Source organism: Urtica dioica, chromosome 12 (genome assembly GCF_054948205.1).
Source record: "Urtica dioica subsp. dioica isolate 48M chromosome 12, U.dioica_male_clone48M_v1_H2, whole genome shotgun sequence".
Lineage (NCBI taxonomy): Eukaryota > Viridiplantae > Streptophyta > Magnoliopsida > Rosales > Urticaceae > Urtica > Urtica dioica.
This window is the reverse complement of record NC_142767.1, coordinates 22088915-22110764: the sequence shown is the minus strand read 5'-3', so window position 1 is coordinate 22110764 and position 21850 is coordinate 22088915. Positions and strand designations below refer to the sequence as shown.

The 21850-nt window shown below is 33.8% G+C and overlaps 2 protein-coding genes across 4 annotated transcripts; both read right to left on the bottom strand.

Annotated features, from left to right (window-relative positions):
• Positions 1 to 2269: 2269 nt before the first annotated feature.
• LOC149380401 (uncharacterized) lies at positions 2270 to 6265 on the bottom strand. The gene is made up of 8 exons (XM_089602646.1): positions 6125 to 6265; positions 4535 to 5668; positions 4346 to 4436; positions 4089 to 4246; positions 3948 to 3999; positions 3766 to 3845; positions 3572 to 3665; positions 2270 to 3458 (listed from the first exon to the last, which is right to left on the bottom strand). The coding sequence occupies exons 2-8, from the start codon at positions 5528 to 5530 to the stop codon at positions 2956 to 2958; spliced, it is 1974 nt and encodes a 657-aa protein (XP_089458772.1). The 5' UTR covers positions 5531 to 5668; positions 6125 to 6265; the 3' UTR covers positions 2270 to 2955.
• A 9392-nt stretch (positions 6266 to 15657) lies between these two features.
• ATXR6 (TRITHORAX-RELATED PROTEIN 6) lies at positions 15658 to 19771 on the bottom strand. 3 transcript variants are annotated; one of them, XM_089603216.1, is made up of 7 exons: positions 19468 to 19771; positions 19225 to 19305; positions 18899 to 19131; positions 18354 to 18454; positions 18051 to 18263; positions 17096 to 17218; positions 15658 to 15735 (listed from the first exon to the last, which is right to left on the bottom strand). In XM_089603216.1, exons 1-7 carry the CDS (start codon positions 19745 to 19747, stop codon positions 15666 to 15668), a joined length of 1101 nt encoding a protein of 366 aa, XP_089459342.1. In that variant the 5' UTR covers positions 19748 to 19771; the 3' UTR covers positions 15658 to 15665. The 3 variants fall into 3 exon arrangements, with proteins under 3 accessions (XP_089459342.1, XP_089459341.1, XP_089459343.1); XM_089603215.1 differs by lacking the exon at positions 15658 to 15735 and adding an exon at positions 16690 to 17020; XM_089603217.1 differs by lacking the exon at positions 15658 to 15735 and having other exon boundaries at positions 16690 to 17218.
• Positions 19772 to 21850: the final 2079 nt, after the last annotated feature.

Here is a 21850-nt window from a genome sequence, read left to right as displayed (position 1 = left end):
GGAATTTATGTCATAATGTTTTTTTTCCCCAAAAATAGTGTTGGATTTTTTACAACAAAAATGGTGTTTCTCAAGTTGTGACCAAACATTTTTCTTGATATTTACATTTTTTTAAATGTTGAATTTCTGTCTCAGGTGTGAGAGTGATTGTCTCCTTGCGATCAAGGCAATCATTCACGATAACCATCAAGCTGCGATAGATTCGATCCTCATCGACATTCGGAGCTTATTGGTGCATGACTTTATCCGTATTCAATAATTAGTGAAATCGCGCTTAGAATAAACTTAGGCCTAATGTCAACTATAAAAAGAGGTGACCAAATAAGAAAATCAATTGGCCAAGCTAACCTCGACTTTCCGAGGCACGAAACTCAAATTCAAATCCCGAGCTGGAAGTAAATAGTTATAATTAAAAAAAGACGAGATCGAACTATCAATTCGAGATGAATATTGGCCTGCAAATCTGCAATCATTTAATTGTATTGTATTACAAATATATGCTTGTAAAGGCTGAAATCGCCATCTCATTCTTTTGGCGCAAAAACTTAATACCTAGTCGTAATATAATCAAGCTTGATCTCCTTAAGAATCTGTATTCATCTATTTCTAAAAAAAATCTTGAATTCCACGAAAAAAAAATTTAGATCCCGAAAGTATGAAATCAAAATCGTATTTCTGTCGAAATTCATAATTGTTGATCAAGAAAAATCTCGTGTCAAACAACTATTGCATACAATTTCCATGTGTTAAGTTATATGTTTTAATGTGTGATGATATATTTTTTTAATTCCTTATACTAACAAATATTCAGTTTCAAATTTACAAAATTAGTCAGTTTGGTTAAATATGTAAACAAAAGTCTTAAATTAAAAACACTAAGTGTTGAATTGTATAAATTTTCTTATAATTGTAAATATAGTGAATCGTAATTATGCGTACATAAATATAAACAAAGTGGATGCATTTTTTGAAATGACAGGAGCTTGAACCCAAGTGGTGTGAAATTATTACTAAACCAAGTTAGAAATCACAAGGAATAGTTAAAACTACTTTACATTACTTAATAGGTCATTTTTAAAAATAAGAAAATTAAAGTGAGCAGTTAAGTCCAAAACTCCAAATAGAAAGTAAATAGAATTTTTATACAGCCCATCTTACGAAGTATAAAGGACATTGTCCAAAAAAAAAAAAAGGAAATTGTCAAATATTTAATCATGAGAAAATAACCTAATACTTAAGATTGTACTCTTAAGATGGATCCAAAGAAAACTACTGATGTGTGCTTGTGTTGTCGGAGGATATGTGCTTGGATCTGATAACACAACCATATTTATTTCAAAGCTGTTTCTTAATCTCAATCATGATGTCTCAAGACTTTCCGAATTATAACATAGAAAAGTTTAGATACCTTGTTATTATATAAATATACTAATTCAAGTACTACATTTCCCTTTCTATTGTGCGGGAAAAAAGTAAACAAACTGTTTGAGAAGAGACAAATGCGTAGTGAGGCTTTAACATCCGAATCAGAGACACTAATGATTCATTTATTCCTTAATAATGTTTCTAATTTGTTTCTTGTCTCCTAATTGTCCTACATTTTGTACCTGGGTGAAAAAAAAGGAACCATAGTTTATTATTTACAACAATATTTTATCTTCGCACTCACCCATTACTTTTGAATCCTTTATAGCCATATTGGATTCTCCCCTTTCTTCTCCTTCATCATATTTTTATACACCATCGAATACACTTGTTGATCATAATGTCACAAATTTTCATTAGTTTTAATTATCACTTTAATATATATATTTTAATTTAAAGAAAAGTATTAGTTTTAGTATGGATGTCAATCATGCTGTATCCTCTCTGTTACACATGTTAGTCCATTTGACAAGTATTTATTTGGAGCTTTGCCCTTTATGTTGTTTTGTCCTATTTTAAAAGGCACTTCTTATAATTATTTCTTCTCACCAAATGACATTTCATTTCGTGACCCATTAAAACTTGCTAATTATTTTTCGAGAATTTGCTACAAAGGATATTTTTTTCTTTCAACATGGACGTACTTTTTTGACACCCAACAATGGGCATATAAATATGACCTACCTTGGATTCAGCCTACCTAATACACAAACGACGTCATTTAGTCATTTCAAACATTCCTATTATGTGAACAAAAATAATATAATTATTATTTTTTAGACACGTGGCACTCTCTCATACACTAGACAATGAAAGCATAATAATTCAGGGGCCCAAAAATAAATAAAAAAAAAAAACATTTTATTTCACTTGACAAAATTACAATTGTAATGGAAATTACACTATTACATACAATCCATATATGCCTCATCATCCCAAGTGGGAATTTCACTCTTATCTAATCCACTTATGGGAAAGTTCATATAAATAAAAATAAAATAAAAAAAGGTACCAAAAACTCAAGTTAGATGTTAGACCTAAAACTGAGTCTAGTAAATTACATACTAAAATTTTTCTGTTAGGCAATTTGTTCAAAGATGAAGATAGGCAGCAGATATATATATAAAACTGAATAAATTTATGAATGGCCTGGCCTAGCTTGGGTTAAATTAAAAACCCTGGTAATATATAGCTTTGATTTATTGGGTCCACACCATGAGAGTTGATCAGATATGGCAGACAAAGAGATGAATGATTTCAGACCGGCCAACAATAAATCATGCCAAAACTCCCCCACCAATTCCTTCTCCCAATTCATCTTCACACTACCCAGCTTCCATAGAAAAGAAAACAGCCCTACTCGTGGGCCCCGGAAAATCATATCGTAAGCTCAACACTAATCCGGAGCGTCGAGATAAGCTATGGCTAACCTCGGCCACTTGATGATTGATGATCGCGATCACGATCGAGATGGGCCCCGAAAAAAAATAAATAAATAAATAAAAACCCCTCTCCTCGACCGGAATATTCTCATTTTGCTTGTATCGGGAGGCCATAGTTTTGGAAGGACCTGATTCGGCCGTCCCAGCCGGCGGTGACGAAGACCAAACCCCAGGCGTGGGACCCGCCCGCGGTCCCTTTGCACGAGGCTTTGAGGAACTTGAGCTGAGACTTGTGCATCGTCACCGAGGATTTCTCGGCGTTTGGGAGTTTCTCCTCGGGCCACGTGGCCGAGGCCGCCTTGGGGAACGACTCGAGGAAGAACTCTTGGTCCGCCGAGAGGTACTCGAGCGACGACGAGAACGGGAACCGCGTGGCGGCCTCCGGTTCGCCGGTCCACGGCACCGCCACGGACGCGCCCGCGGAGAATCGCTCGCAGGACCGGACGCTCTTCGCCTGCGAGGAGGCGGGGACGGTTTCTTGGTGGTCAAGGCATCCCCATAGATACACGTTCGAGTCTTCGGACGCGGAGACTATGTGTCTTCCGTCCGAGGTGAAACAAGCCGATGTTTGGTTTCCCGTGTTACGGCCACCTAAGAAATAATTTGTTTTTAATTTTTAATTTTCGAATGGAAAAAAAAAGGAAACCGAGAGATATAATAAGATTTTACATTAAAATGTTAGTCGAAGAAGAGCGTGCTCATACCACGGTACTTTCCGACGACATTGGTCCCGCGAAGAACTCTGACTTGCGAATCGGCACAAGTGACCATCACGGTGCTCGAGTCTCGCGGAGAGAACTGCATCGATGATAGTCGATGCGTTCGATCAAAATCGAGGGAATAAAGCAAAAAAACAATTGCGAATCGAGAACTCGAAAAAAGGGAAGAGGATTGGTACCTGAAAGCCGGTGATTTTTCTACAGAGCGACTTCTTTTTACTGTTCAAGCATATCTGAGCATCCAATTGCAGCCGATTATCTGATGCAAATCACAATCCGGAAAATATTAATATAAAATAAGATAAAAAATTTAATTTACGTGTCGGGTAATCTTCGAGTTCCGATTATTATAAGTACAAACCTGATATATTATAGAAACGACAAGCACCTGAGATCGACCCAACAATTCCTCCCTGAATTACGAGAATAAACGAGTTATAAATAAAATATGATTTACAATAAATAAACATCTGGGAGCCAACAACGAGAACAACAAACAAACCTGTCCATCGGGACGATAACACACAGCCGTGACGATTTCTCTAATGTCTGTCCAATCAACAACTTGGGAGCCTGAAATTCCCCAAATCCGAACTTTTCCATCGATCGATCCGCTGATGAAGTAATCGTCATCGACCGGATTGAATTGTACACAAGTCACTGCACGGAGACACGCCAAAGACTCGTGAGAAATAAATAAATTATTATAAATTTGAGAATGTTGCAGAGGAGAGAATAAATATATAATAACTCACTAACCGTAATTGCTGTGAGAGAAGACTTTCAGGCAGCGATCACATCCCACTCGCCACAGCCGAACCGTTTTATCCTCCGATGACGACAAGAGAAACTGCTTCGAATAACAAAAAAAAAAACCCCCAAATTTTAGAAATTATATATAGGCCGAGATCATTAAACAAAGCTCAAAGAACTAGTTTAGTCACTCACATTGTTCTTCGACCACGAGAGGTCCAAAACCTCCCCGGTGTGACCGCGGAACTCGTGCAACGGCTTCTCCGAAATCCGAAAAACTTTGGGCGGGAAAACGACGCACGCCGATTCGGAGGTCCTCTTCATCACCGCGACGTGTCTACCGTTCCCCGATCTCTCCTTATCGAAGAGCGACAATGGCTTCACATCGGCCGATCCGTGGTTGACCGTGAAGTACAAACACGACGGGTCCAACTCCGGCGCGTCGACCTCGTTGGACCACCGATCCTCTTCCCCGACCCTCCACACCTTCACAACCCCGTCCTCGCCGGCGCTGCTCAGAAATTTCCCGTCGGGACTGAACTTCATCGTCGTGATATACCCTTCGTGGGCTTTGATCTCCTGCCCCGTGTACAGAGCCGAGAGCTCTTTCGACCGCTTGTTGACCTGTTTGACTTTGACTCTCCGAGCCCTTCTCGGCCTGAGCTTCTCCGCCGCATCAACGCTTTGGTCGTCCATAGTGCAAGTAAAGGACCGCAATCTGCTAAGCCAACCGCTCTTGACCCTCCTCGCCGTCTCTCTCGGGGAAGACCCGAAATCCGGCTCGTTTTTTTTCTTATCGTTTTCTTCGTCGTCGTCGTCATCGTTCTCGTCCTCGGAGCCTCTGTCCCGCGGGTCCCGATTTCCGATCGAGCCGTGGGACATCAGAGACCGGCTCGAGTAGTACTCGCTCTCGAACCGCTCCGGGCTTCTCAGGACCGCCACGTCATCCCCGTCCTCTCTCACTCTGTCGAGCTCGGAACTACCGTCGGTCTCGATCCCCATTCTCCTCAGGAAGCTGCTTCGGCGCTCGTGGACGCTCTCCGGGGCTCGGACCCAAACGCCGTAGTAATCGAGGTGAGAATTCGAATTCGAATTCGAGTCCGAGTCCGAGGCCTCGGAGTTCGAATACGAGATGTCCTCTCGGGCGTCGAAGAACCCGTTTTCGTCCTCTTCACTAAAGCTATTATCCATTAATAGAAGCACGGTTTTTTCAGTTCAACCCATGAAAGAACTTTTTAACACCTTTTTAAAACCCTAGGCAATGTGACCAAGTCTTCTCTCCCAATCTTCTTCAATTCGAAGCAAGGGAAAGTCCAATACGGAAAATAACTATAAAATTGAAAAGGAAAAAGAAAAACACAGAAACCAAGATCAGTTTTAGCAAAACCGACAAAGAGTGTTGTGATAATAAACAACAAATTAAACAGAAACCAAGAGATCCAACATGGATCCCAATCTGCAGACATTGAACCTGGCCTTATAAAAATTGAAGAATTTGAGATTAACCAAATCCACAGATAGCAAAAAAAAAAAAAAAAAAAAAATTTAAAACCACTAATAAGAACCCAGAAATTGTGCAGCGGAAAAAGGTCAAAACAGGTTCCATAGTACACAGAGAACAGATCTCGTTAACGGAATTTAAAGATCGCATGATTGCACTCTAAGAAACAAATCCAACATCGCCGATTATTATTCCCACACACTCATAAAATTAGAAAAAGCAAAACGTGATTCTTACAATAATGAATATACATACTTAGAGAGAGAAAGAGAGAGTTTGCTTACATGTTTTCGTTTCTTTCCGAATGGGAATTGTTCGAGACGAAGATGTACAGAGATCGAAGAAGCGAGAGACCATTAAAAATTTGTAGCTTTTTTGGACTCTCTTTCTCTCTCTCTCTCTCTCTCAATGAATAAAAGAAATGAAGAAGCACTAAAAAGAGAACCAAATACTTGAAAAATCAAAATAAAAAAATAATGGATAAAATTGTAAATATATTCTTTTTTTATATATGCAATAATGTTTTATTTATTTTTTTAAATAGGTTAAGCTAATAATTTTATTTTTCCCTCTTGATATTCGTGAATGGATGGCCCGAGAAACGAGATTTTGGGAGTAGAGAGGTGTGTGTGTGTTATGTTCTCTCTCCGTATATGATAATAAATTTGTCAATTTGGTTTTAGTTTTATTTTTCTTTTAAATATTATAATTAGGAAAAAAAATATCTGTTTATTATTAATTCAAAAAATCCGTATTACACCAATGTCCCCACAAGTACAGAACAGCCTTGTTTTATTGATACCAGTTAATTTAGAAAACAGAAGCTTAATGCCTATATTTTAATAGTAATATTTCGACAAGCGTAATATGCGTAGAAATGAACTGAAAGACATATTTGACTTGAGAGTTTTTTTTTTTTTTTTTTGAGGAAATTTTGACTTGAGAGTTGAGAGCACACAAAGACAGTTAAAAGGTAAATGGTTGGAGATTAGCTAGATGACATGTGTGTTGAAATCAATGTAAAAGATATTCCCTTAATATTTCAATTTTATAAGAGATATTTGTTTGAAATATGAATCAGTTTGTAATAAGGCACAATTGTTTTCAATTAAAATTATCATTTTGTTTTATTTTCAATTGACTTACTAGAATTGTGTTAAAACTCATGAAAAAAACCTTGTTGGTGTGAAGATTTTTAATATTTCTCTTTTAATTTTTTGCCATTTAGAAACTAGTAGAATTAGCTAGAACATAATGGGGGGGTGTGTTGTTACCAAATTGATTTAAATTATGCAATTTGTTTCTTGCAAGCCAAGAATTGGTGTTAAAGATTAATTAGTGTAACACAATATTTAACCTCATCTATATGTACAGAAAATCAATTAATTATGGGTCCACTTAATTATCATGCTTCTCTATTTTTTAAACACAAATTAAACATAAAAATATTAAATTAATGTAACCTGAAATTGCTAGTGGGGGTGGGTTGCCAGTGCCACCCTTGAACTAAGCACAAAACTGGGTCAGTGCCAAATTTTTGACTTGGGATTTATATAAAAATAAATAAATAAATATATATATATGATTTATGTTTTATGTGTATATGTTTATGTATATATTGAGGCAAAGAATTTATTCTATCTTTTCACAAAAACAACGCTAAAATAAGTGAAGTGGTCAATAGTCAGAGATCATGACCTATATATTGTTTTTATTCCCTTTTAGACGGTGACCAATGTCAATTTGTAACTCCATGACGCTTTGGTTCAAATTACTTTATTAGGGATTGTCTTAATTTTATATATATATATATATATATATATATATATATATATATATATATTTTTTTTTTTTTTTTTTTTTTTTTTTTTGTACATCCTTATTTTTTTATGTCATATATTTTGTTTTGTTTTTTTGCAACAAAAAAAATAAATATAAATAAAAAAAATACAGCTGAAAGTTGTCTGGCAACTGTATGAAAAGGGATGGGGTTATGAATTTGCCCATAAATTTTCAGCCCAAAAAATCACCGTATTATTTTTTTTAATCTACTTTGGGACCCCATATATGAATATAATCTGGTGAGAATCTGTATATATAATTTAAGTTTTGTTTGGCATAATTCAGATTTTGAATATACTATTTTGATCCCCTTATTAATCATGTTCATAATTGAGGTTGGTTTGGGATTCTATGTGTCACTTTTATGATCCTACAATAATAGCATAGGAAGCTTATTGCCATAATTATTCATTTTGAGAGAGAGAATTAATTTGTAAATTACAAGTAACAATGTGATCTCCTCAAAGTAATGATAACATTATTGTATTTACAAAACAACCCTTATTTACATAATTACTCTTTGGGAAAGGGAGATCAACTAGTATATAATTTTAGTAATAATCAAAATAAAGGGAAATTTGTGAGATAGCCAAAAAGATTACTTGTAATGTAATTAAATGACAAAGTAAATAATTAGGAGATGGGTTAGCTAGTTCGCTATAACTCTATTACAATTAGGTTTGTGTCGCCATTAAGGCCATAAAAACCCTAGAAAGTCAAAAAGTAAAAGTCGCTTGTTTCAAATTAACCAGCCAATTTTACTTTAATCTCTATCATGACAAACTATTTTCCTCATAGCAAGGAAACTGGTTAAGGCTTGTCCCAGTCCGGTTCTGTATTATAATTTTTAAATATATATTAAAGTCAATAGTTGTCTTATATTTTCTTGGTACAATTATGATTTTCAAAAGTATTTTACTGATTGATTTGGACGGTGTTATATAGGCTCTCTTGATCTTTTTAGCTTTGTTTCACTTTCAAGGTTGTTACATATTCACTAAAGCTATTTTGAAGACACAATCATTAGTTTTATTACTCTAATTAAGAACTAAAGTAACAAAGATAAAGAGTACAAAAAATAATTAGAAAATAAGAAACAATGTACTATTAAAATTTTTGTTTTCTCTTCTTCTTTGAATCATGACCAAAAACCATATACCGAAAAGGAAAACCCTAATGATAAAATGTTTCTTTAGTGTCCAACTTTTCTCTCGCAACTTTTTCTTTGTGATGGTGATTTGCACAAGTCGATCGATCGTACTAAATAAAATAAAAACCAACTATAACAGACAAACATATATAAACTATTTTTGTATATATTTTTTTGTGCCTAGGTATAGATAATAGACATAGCTAACTCTTGTTTGCTCTTATATGTATACTCTTTCTTCATATGTTTTTGGCTACGTAACCCGTTGATTTTTGGTTGCATGTATATATATATTATAAGTATCAAGTAATATACATTTTACTTTTGACATACGTGATGATAGTATTTGTTTATATATGAGGTTTTTTATTCCATGATTTCTTGACGCGAACTAATATAAATCTTGAATCAAATCAAATATACAATTTACATCAATCCATATATATAGAGCTTGGCATTAATTTATTATTATTTATATAAATATAAAATAATGAGAATGTTAACTTTCCTTAATTAGTTGATGGATGGGATCATCATTATTTAAAACACACACACACATACATGTACATAGAACTCAAATATATAAATACATGGTCAGGTCATGGAATCTCCTATAATACGGTCATTCTGAATCAATATTGTATAGTCAACAATGGACTTAGCTGTATTTTCTATATATCATAATCATATTTACAATTCCTCTTTCCAAAACATATATAAAGCATAAATGCAATTACTCAAAAAAGATTGAAAGACATTGAGATATAAAAATATAATAATTGTTGTCACTATATTAATAAAGCTAATAAAACTGTTGTTTCGAAAAAAAAAAAAAAATAAATAAATAAATAAATAAAAAATTGGTGTCTTTATCGCGCGAAGGACGTAGCCCGATTTTGCGTGACAAAAAATGTATGTCACCCAAAGCAATTGATACACCCAAAATAAATATAATTTGCACAAGTACTAGTTTTAGTTGTGAAACCGCGAGTCTTAGCGCAAATTCCAAAATTTTGCTCTCTTAAAATAAACTTGTTTGACAAAAAGTATCCATTCGTTGAAGTGATTATACATCCAAGGTTTAAATTCAACAACCCTAGAAAATTAGATACTATCTTGCATCTAAAACCAAAACTCTTTTGGAAAGATATATAGAAAAATATTAGCGCCTTAGTATATTGCATACTACTAATATACAACGAATGTGTAGAATGTGATTAATCGTCATGCATGAGCAAAGCTTTCCTATAGGTAAAGCTAATTCACATATAACAAAAAACAAAAACAAAAACAAATACGTCAACAAAATTCACATAACAAATTAAGTCATTATTATTCATTTGATAAACCACCAATCCATATACACGTACCAAAAGCAATGCACACATAAACAATGTTTTATTTTTAGTTTACCAATATGTAATATATAGGTGTATTTTCACATAAACGACATTAAGGGGAATATAGGGTATATGGATGAAGGGTATACAAATTTGTGGTGATGAAGTAAAAGATGAATATGGATAATGCTTTTCATACTCATCATATATAATATAATATAATATAATATAGCACAAATGGGACCAAGCACATGAACGCCATGCATGTGGCACATAATACACAAAATTCATTTAAGGCTTTGTATACTCTACGTGGGGCAAGAAAAAAGTTGTATTTTTGCAACCATCAAAGTAACAAGTGTTATTGGTTAGCCCAACAACACAACTCACAAGCCAAAATAATACTTTCAAATATATACCTCATTATATGTATACGGTGTATTTTTGCTTTTTTCCGTAGAACAATATTCTCACCAATATATGCCACCATTGCCGCCATTGTGAAATAAAAATACACAAAATAATAAATACCACTTTATCCGTATATGAGCTGTGTATCCAAAAGACATTATTTGTATGTGGGTGTATTTTCATTTTCTTCAATGAATTGTATTTATGTATAGGGTATACTATGCCTGCTTTTTAAGCAACAAATCATTATATGGAATAGTCCCCACGTCCACCAAAGATTCTTTTCCATATCATATAAGTTTATAAGTCCCATGGTTTTGTATGGTAGAATTCTCTCTCTCTCTCTCTCTCTCTCTCTCTCTCTCTCTCTCTCTCTCTCTCTCTCTCTCTCTCTTGTTGTGAAAAACACATCACCAAATTCTCTTAACGGTTGACTTAAACAATTAACATATAATTCAATCATCCCTCTATGATTTCCCCAATAAAAAGAGAGGAAAAAAACATTTATTTTATAATTGTATGATTTCAATAACACCTTCTAAATTCTCGGGTCCACGTCATTTTTTGTTACTTTTGTCTCTATATCCTACGTTTTCTCTCTCGCGGAGAGTAATAATAGTTATAGAAATATATAGTGGAGAGAATTGGATAAAATGTTGAAGTAGATAACTGGCAAAGAGATAATATAACATATATCCCTTTACCCAAAACAAATATTTAATAAATCTCAAAGAATGAGCTATAAAGTCACGCTTTGTGGTTGTAGAGAGAGACACATGCGTATAATACGTAATTTTTAATATATATGGACAACGCCGACAAAAAATAATATAGAAATCGCTCAAAATATATTTCGCAATAAGTTTTTTTTTTTTACTATTCACTTATGATTATATGTTATCCCTTGTTTATTTGAATATTTGCTGTCAGCCGACAATTGGTGAACTCAAGAAAAAGAATAGCTAGATGCTATTAATTATTTTTGTTCTTTTTCAACGTGTTGGTGTTAGGATACATTGCATGATTAGAAATTATGTGTTTGATAAAAGTGATCGTGCATGGTTTCTAAATTTTAATTACACGCGGTTCGTAATAATGTTTCGTGGGTACAATTTACACTTTTTAAAAAAATACAATATTGAAGAAAAGTATAGTATTGTTTATGAAATAAATACGTCGTATATGTATTAAATGGGTGCTAGCAGGAAAATTCCATTCTGGATTTTATAACATTATAATTTATATGGTCTACATATGTAGGAGGGGGGAAATATTATTAATTGGTAAATGTATCCATATTTATATAGGAAAATCCAACACAATATCATATTACATATATGTAATCTTTAATGATTCGTTTCATTTGATTCTTGCCTATCCTCCATTAATTAATTTCTTACAAATATTATAGTTCACTAATAAGACAAAAAACCTTCTTTCATTTTTATTTTTTAATGATTGGAATCTATCAAATTATTTACCTACTTTTTCTTTTTAATGAACATGCATTTGCGATTAAAAAAAAAAAAAAAAAAAAAAAAAAGTAGGAGAGATTATAGCTGGCTTTTATCCTTACCTAGTGACAATGGAGTATAATAAATATATACACATCATACACACAAATAAATTAAATTGTTCTTTTTGAGGTATACACACAAATAATCATATTTAATCTGAATAAAGTCGGCAATCTTCATATAAATCAGTTGACTATTTTGTACATAAGAAGACATGGATTGTGTCAACACTTATCCCAGATTTTAGTGCGTATAATACGCTAGAATTTATTGAAGTAAAAATGAAGCTATGTAGTGACGATATGGATATCCTCAAGAAGGCCTCTAAATTAATTAATTCGGCTCACAATATGAGTAAAGATAGAAGAGAATAAGAAAAAGAAGCCAAAGAAACTATCAATATTATGACTAAGATATTCGACCGATAGACCAACCATAGATATTGGACCAGCATTGGACTAATTGTGATGATGCATATCATATGTGACATTTAATTTGTATATATCTATATATCCACTTTCTAGCTATGATTTTATAAGATTTTATATTGCTCTAGTTTATCATTCCTCTCATGAGTCTCAATCTCACAGATCATGATATTAACTTGTTAAAAAAAATCATATATCCTTTTTTCGTTAGTAAGTTATAGGTACTTTTGAAAATTAAAACTTCTTTTTTTTATTTCATAAATTTTTATATTTCATAAATTTTTATATTTTTAGCATGAATTATATGATTTTTTTTTTCGTAAATGTCCTCTGACTATTCTTTTTCATCTATGATCTTTGTAAGATTTAGTAGTCTTTTTCTTTATTAATTTTTTTTCTCTAACCCCAAATTACGGCTCCGTCACTATAATTACCATCACCATGCATTTTTTATTTTTTTTTACATTGGCATGGAATAATAAATTCATGATTTCAATTTTCAACACACTAAAGGAACGAACTACTAATTTAAGATAAGTTCGAAATCGACATGTATATATACAGCTGAGCAACGCTGTAATACGTTCTTCGACACATTCAATTTTTTTTTTTTTTTTTTTTAATGATGCTCTCTCACCAATTCAAAGCGAATGGACGTACCACGGAAAATCGCATATTTTATTATTTATTATATGTTTGTGGGTGAATGAATGTGAAGTCTAAGAAAGGAAAAGAGAGAAATAATAAAAGACGAAAAGATTTTGTAGGATATGAGGTGGTATACAATATAATATAATTTAATATAAATAATAACACCATTTTCCCCAGCAAATACGCTGCTGGTGGGACATATAAATACATGGATATATATATATATATATATATATATATATATATATATATATATATATATATATATGTAATGTATGTAGTTTTTTGTTTTGTTTGAAAACAGTGAAATAAGATCAAGTTGATGGGGATTTATTTCCTAGCAATTCTAATGGTATTAAGTGCAGTAAAATGTTATCTTCTTGAGAGTATTCTGTAAATACCATGTACTATTTGGTGACAATAATATCCGTATAAGATCAAATCTAGAGTCTGAGAGTTTATGCTAAAGTTTTTGCGCAAGTACGTTGAGTTTTAAGGTCTACATTTGTATATGTGTTTAAATGTGTACAATGTGCTCACATGCTGACTTTAAGTATGTAATTTATATCTTAACTTAGGTACGTACATTATATACATATATATAATATATATTCATTCAGTCATGTCCCTCTATTTTTTTCTCTATTTAGTATGAGAAATTTATTGAATCCATATACTGCCTCCTGGTTTAAAAAAAAAAAAAAAAAAAAAAAATCATGTAGGACAATTTCATGAAACTATTTTAATCTGCATGTTATTTCTATTACTATTATGATCTGGCAATCAATTTATTATATTCGCGAGTGATTAATTATGTTATATTCAAATCAGACTTTATCATTTAAAGTTCGAGTATGTTTAAGGTGAATAATCGTGTAAAGACTAAAGAGTTAATATTCACATATAAAATGTAATAAAATAGGTAGTTTTCTAATTTTAAAACATTATTCGTTTTTTTTAATAGTAAAATTAAAACGGATGGTCCTAAAAACTTAGCTTAAGTGACAAAACCTCCAGTCTGTGAGGTTACCTCTACGAGAGAGCGAAAGTTTAATCACTAATAAACATAATATTATCGTTTGAAGATAATATGTTGTATGATGTAAAATTGAATTATTAAAAAAAATTAAAATGGATGGCAGGTCTTACATTAGTACAAACAAGTACATATTCCCTCTCTATATCTATCTATTATTTTAATTTTTGTTTCCACTCCATATAGTAGGAATAATTATTCCTTCTCTTGATATGCGGTGTACCTACATAATATAGATGCATATGTTTATTTATGTATTTATTTATTTTCTTTCTATTTGCCGAGTTGCTATATTTTTGAAACTTCGTCTTTATTTATAGTTTTTTTAGGTTAAGGTAAAAGAGCAGTAAAAAATTATAGGTTTAGGGGGACAATTGGTTGTACTAAATAGTTAAGCAAATGCAAAAGAAACCGGCAAAACATACAAATCAGTGACATGGACTGGTGTTGGACTATGCAAATGCAAAACTAATAACAATAGTCAATTTAGCTTTTATTTATCAATTAGTTTTATAAATACTTCGTAGGGGCTTAAAAAAGAAAATGAAAAAGAAAAAAGAACCAATCAATAAAGAGTCTAGTTTTCAATAATTGTGTCCAAATGGGGTCGTATGTATCTTGTATAATTTCACCTTGAATTTATATTGCAATTTTTTTTTTCTTTGATGAAATGGAGAGAAAACAGATCTGAAGTACACATCAACCAATTAGGTCTTTTTTTCTCACAATTATTGCATCATTTTTGGCCCAGGGCTAGCAGTACTAGTACAATACATGTGTAATCATATTTTTCACACGTTAAATGGTTCCTAATAAACTTAGGTTCAAACATATTTTTATTATTATTTAATTTATGTTACACGTGTAGTAATCGCTCTCTTAGTTACATACCATTATTTTGTAATTACAAGATTGTGCACTTTAATAATCATTAATCTGTGTTATTCACACCTCAATCACCACCACCAATTTTTGGGAGTTCTGATGCCAAAATCTCATTGCTAAGATAGATGTGATGTCATATATACATTTATGCATTTTAACTTCACTGATCAGTAGAAACATTGTAGAACCCAAAGAGAAGTACAACTATATTTCAGTTTTAACACATCTAAAAATACAAAAATAAAATAAAATAAAAAATAGGACCACTATTGTGTTGTTGTGGGGTTTTAAGAGCATCAGAGCAAAAATCTTATGGCAGTCACACTTTTGAGCAACAAAACAAATATGTGTAGTTACAAGCCCTTAGACTTTAATACAAATCTGATTGTAGCTTCTCACTCACTCACTCACTAACTCAGTTTGATTGCTTTTGTCACCTACTGTGGGTTATGGTATCCCCTAATTTTGGACCACCCTGTAAATTTATTTTATTTTTGTAAATTTATAAATTTGGAAAATAAAAAATAAAAAAATGTTTCTGAAGGCTTGAAATCCTAGAGTGGTCCTAAACCTGCCCGATAATCATAAGCTTGTGAGGGAAAGTGTTGGTTATGCACTGACAGTCCTTTCTTTTGCTGCAAAAAAAAATATAGATAAAATTTTGTACAACTAAGGTATCAGATTCAGACCTGCCCTCATGAATTTCTTCTCCACTGTCATCCAATATATACATTTTTTTTTTCATCCTTTGTGCAAATGTATGTGGATTCTATGATTCCACACAAGCCCTTTTCACACCGTTTGGATTGTGTCATTTTTTTATTACGTAAAAATATATATTTTTAGGTCTGGTTTTGGGGATATATGTCAAATATGTCATCTTTATTTTCTGAAGTTAGTTGCTTATTTTGTGGTTGTAGAGATCCTGTTTTCTCATTTTTCTTACATTTAATTTTTTATATTTTATATATTTACATGAGAATGCACTATTCTCTATTCTAGTATATAACCTTGTTACTAGATATAAATATGTCAGCAAATGGACATCACACTCTAGTCTCTTCTCTTCCAACGCTACTTTGTGTTTGTTTCTTGCTAATTCTTATATATCAATAACAGATATTATTATCTTCTGGCTTAAAGCCAAAGTGTTTTAACTTTATGAAACTTCATAATTCTGTAATAGGGTCATTATTATTAGATATTATGTCAGCAAATGCAAATCAATCTAATCCAACAATACTTAGTGTTTGTTTTTATTTTTGATTCTTTTTTTATGAAGTAAGGCTTGCCTCATGGCAAAGGACCCACACAAGTTTAAATCAATCAAAGCGGTTTGGCATGATTTAAAAATTGAAAAAGAAAGAGAAAAGCATTACCCTACACAAGCTAGAAAACAAATTATGACCACTAAGCAGCTAATTATTAACCTAATTATTGTCCAAATGATTATATAGATGTGCTTGTGGTGCTCATTGGTTAGCACAGATATGCTTTTGGGGTTTGGGTTAACATTGATAGTCTAAGATATGAAAATTTTGATACACAAAAACCGGGTAGGCATGGATGAAATATCCTCAAGAGACATCACAATTATATTTCAAGTAATGTTTTCTTTTCCTAAATTGTACCATGAAGTTGAAGGACGTAACAGAGCAAGTAATATAAGCACTTGGGCCAATAGTTGAATAAAGAATTGGGCTATATTGACCTCTTGGGCTGTTTAAAAGTAATGGGCCTGAGCCCATTCTGTTTCCATAAATATGGAATGGATTACAAAAATAGGCACATTCCTATTCTATATATTTTCATTTCCTCTGACCTGATATTCATCTCCTTTCTCTTCTCAACAAAATCATATGTATAATTGGCCTGGTTCTAGTTGTGCCCAATTCCAAGCTATAACTTATGTGTGGGTGACTAATTCAGAAAAAAAAAAAAAAAAAAAAACTAAGAGGTTAGACAAAATGCTGAGTTGGGTACTCATGTTCATACCCATTGTAATCATAGTATAGCCTCTCTCCCTTTGATATGTCTCTATTGGCAATCAGCAAAACTCGACACTCTCCGTCGACATTAAATCTCACACATTTGAGGTTTTGCTTCTTTTTCCCCTCCCTGCAAATGGCATCAGAGGATACACAATGTCAATTTCTATTGGAGAACGAAAAATATTCAAAGGGGCTTTTTTTCTTTTCTTTTTTGAATATTTCCTTTTTACATTTTATAACCAACAACCAAATTGCATTCAGCATTTTAGCACCAATAACAAGGAATAAACCTCAGACTTCCACATAGAATATTCTTAACAGTGAAGATATAACACCCTTCAACTTTATCAACAAAACAACATTACACTTTTTTTTTATATATTATACTTGTTTGGGTACCAATAGGTTTTACACAAACAGGCACAAAGAAGTTTATAAAAGAAGACATGCTTTACACAAACAGGCATTGAAGGAGCTTCATATAGACAATACAAGACATGTTTCCTTTATAAAAAAAGAAAGACCGTTCTATGGATTTTAGCAGTTATATATCATACGCAGGGGCGGCCTAATAACTATTGTGGCCTTAGGCAAAAATTGAAAATGAGGCCTTTTTTATACAAAAGAAAAAACTTATAATAATAATAAACACAAGCACACGAACACAAAAAAAAACAAAAAAAAAAAAAACAAACAATAATAATCTTAAAGACTAAAACAAAACAATTTATGAGGCCAATATTTAAGTCTTTAAGTTTATTGGGCAAAAAAACTACAATTTATGAGGCCTTTATTTTTCTTTAAATAGGAGAGGCCTTAGGCAATTGCCTAAATTGGCTAAGGGAATGACCGGGCCTGATCATACGGGCACGGGATAGTTTGATCTAAATCTCAACGTTTGTCGATACGAGTCCAGAAAATCGGCTAAAAAAATTTGGAATGTGAGAAGACGAGCTTACGTGGTGTGATTGTTGATGCCGTTAATGAAGCGAGCAATGTTGCTGCGCTTATCTGGACAAACAACGAGGCTCCGTGAAGGATCGGAAGCGCAGAGCAATGTCATCATGCTGTCTCCGTCGTCGTGTTCGCGGTTCTTCAAAAAGTCAACATCTCCAACGTACTCGGTGATTATCGTCAGGTCTTTTATGCACTTGTCCGCTTCTACAGTGAAACTGTTTCGAGCAACAACAAAATCAAAGTCGGTGAAAATGTAGCAATAAAAAATGAAAGAAAGAAAAAAATTCAAAAGCTTATATACTCACCCCTCTTTAGGGTCGAAAACGACCATCAGCGGTGGCCATTCCCCTCTTTCCATCATCGTCTTGCACAAATTTAAGGTCTCCGTGTCTTCTTTCGTAAGAACCTGAAAACGAGACAAGTCGGGTCAACGACTAGTTTGACTTTGATCACAAATCCACGCAACAAAAATCCGCAAATAACTCAAACGTGAGAGACATCCACCAAATCTAGAAATTTGAAGGTTCTGTCGAGATTTTGGTAATCAAAATTCTTTACTAGGATTCTTCGGGAACTCCGAGTAATTCGAGAGACCCTTTGGCAAATGATAAGTGCCTTCCTCTTAAAATTCTCCACAATAAAGACTAGTTAGAACTTCTACATATCCTATTTTATCACAATTACCCAGCCCCTAAAACCTTATCAGAATCTTCTATCACTAAAGAGGCAATCAATCTACATTTTCTAGTCCCTAAATTCGGACACCCATACAAATAACTAAAATTCATGGCGTCCTTAGAACACTAAATCCTAAAACTAAATTATTTAAATTTTGAATAATTATATATACCTGCATTCCTTCACGTTCGAGAGCCGGCGAATTCGCAGACTTTGGAGCCATGTTTGGCCTGTAAGTGAGCTCATTGCTGAACTCGGCAGCCGTGGCAGTCAATGCCGTTGCAAGGGAAGCCATTTGTTCCAATCTCCTCGTCTCATCTTCGATCGGGCTGAACGCTAATAACCTTCTACTCTTTTTCGACATCACCAAGCTACTAGCTCGCTTTCTTTTCTTTCGATTATTTTCTAAACACACACAGAAACGCATTTTAGGGCACACGCTTACAGCTATACAAAAACCCTAAACAATCAATACAAATCCCCCTTTTTTTCTATTACCTTGGATTTGTTTGAAGGTCGAATCAGGGTATCGTTGAATCCGAAAGAAATCCACAATCTTAGTTTGGATGAGAGGAAACGCTGTGCCATTTTGAACAATCAGTCACAAACAGCAATGCATTTATAAAAAATAAAAAAATCACTGCATGAGATCAATCATTCATCTGAAGAGGAAAAAAAAACGCATTCATTCCACAGACCGAAATGTGGTTGTTTAAGAGCGAGAGAGATAGAGAGACGTACATTTGAGCTTATTGGTGTGGGTTGACTTTGAGCAAGATTTACAGAACCACGAAGATTTAGGGACGGCGACGAGGATCGGCCTCAGACAGAACAAATGGAAACCCCGATCGCACTTATCGCACAGCATAAGATCCGCCGGAGAGTCTCCGGAGCCGCATTTTTCGCAGCAGAGGTCGTCGTATTCCGAGTCGGAACCTGAATCGGAGATTTCGATCGGCTTCGGAGCAACGGATCGTCTTCGCCACGGAGCCACTCTCCTCGTTCCTCTATGCGAAGCCATTGCAGAGATTCAGGGAGAGAGAGAGAGAGAGGGAGACCAAGTGTCACTGTAGAGGCAAAATGGGCTTTGTTTTTATAGTTATTTCATTTTATTAATATTTTTATATTTACCATTTTGCCCTTTAAGTTTTGGCGCGGCTTGATTGTGCCTTGTGTTGTCATGCGCGCGCGAATTCTATACATCCCGCGGGAAATGGAGATTTGGCGCCAAAGTTGTGCTGCTATTGGGTTTCCATTGGGCCTATATTTTATAATAATATGGTTTACTTTAGATAGCCCAAGTAGAAATAAAAAATAATACTTTTCAAGTTGTAAGCAATTGTAATATCTAGTTTAGTCTATTAATAATTTTCACATTAGTTCCAAAATAGAGGTCGATAGGTTTAAAGTTCAAACCCCAACGACAGCAAAATTTCATTCACAAAATTAAAAAAAAATTATAGACAATTCTTTTCTATATCTAAAAAAATTTATTTAGTGTTTCATCTCCATTTAACTTTGATTAATGTTTATATTTTTTTTTTTTTTTAAATAACAACTATTTAAAGTTTGAAAAAACACTATTTTAAAAAAAAATTAAAAATACTATCTTAAAATTAAAAGTGTTTCACTTTAAAAACAATATTTATATAATACATTTTACTTATAATAAATTATTTAACAAGGCTCTAGATTATTTAAAAAAAAAAAAAACGAAGGGCATTCAAAAGTAAAAAGAAAAAAAAAATGATAACAGTGACATTTTTTTAGAAGCCCAGTTCTCAAAATTTTATTCAACCAGCGACCAAAACCTCTTCTGTGCATACCGGAACATGCTCCGACTATACAGAAGAAAACTTCGAAATAATAACCGATTTTTCCAAATAGTGTGCAACATCATTACAAGCTCTGGAAATATGAAAGAAAACCAAAATTTCAAAGAAATTCATCAATGCAAGGATGTCTTCTACAATTGTTCCAAGATCGGTTATTGGTGCACTCCGACTTTATAGGAGATTGATCACGACAAAGCAGACGGAGCGGACCCAAGCTTTCTTCAAATTTGCATATATTGCCCACCGCACACCTCTCATAATCTCCACTGTCTCTTCCAGCTCCCCACGCTATCATCATGTCTTATTGCACATGGCCTGTGGCAAAGTTATGGCGATGGTCGTCCACTGCAACCTCCACATCGATAGCCATAACGCCAACCGGTGGAGGAGACCAACGCAAGAGCTGCATCCTTTTAGCCTTGTTGCGAGCCTCGGAGGTTGATACGAATTTAGCCATAAGAGTGCTAAATCCCGCTGACTTCCAAACAGGACGTGCAAAGGCACATCCCCAAAAGGTATGGCTAATCGTCTCGACATGGTTGGAACAAATTGGGCACCACAGCTCTGTCCCGACCCCCTGACATGCTAGGATGGCTCGAGTAGGCAACCAACCTTTACAGACTGGACCCACCACAAGAGGAGCTTGACTTTTTGTGGAACATCAAGTTTTCATATCTTCAACCGTCATCTCGCCGCTTCATCTGAAGAAGAGGACCCCGAAAGGTGGTTCAAGTTCATAGTAATACGATATCTACTACGCACCATGAACTCTCCATCCTTGGTAAAATGCCATATCAAAACATCACTAAACATCCGGCCCCGAGCATGAGATTACAAGGATAGCTTCAACGTTAATCTCTACAAACATGGTCCGAACTAAGCTTTCATCCAACATTCCATTGTTAGTCTTGAGCTCACAAACTCTCATACCTCGAGGGATATGTGGTGGGTCAATCAGCGTGAATGAATGTGGACGTGGAATCCATTTATCAGTCGATCTCCACCTCTTCACTACTGCCAATTCTCCACCTCAACCTCAACCTCAACCTCGTTACAATGATTTCTCTTTCCCAAAGAAGGCTTTGTCCAATGTGTGAGAGACTCGACCCTTACAGCGCCGTCCGAAACGCATTATTAGGAAAGTAACAAGCCTTAAGCACTTTGTTAGTTTACTAACAACATGTGTCCGGACTAATTTTTATTTTTATTTTTTTGTTTGAACGGATAAGAATGATAACAAATTATAAAGTGACTAGCTCATATGGCAAAACACTCCGTTCCCCCAAAAC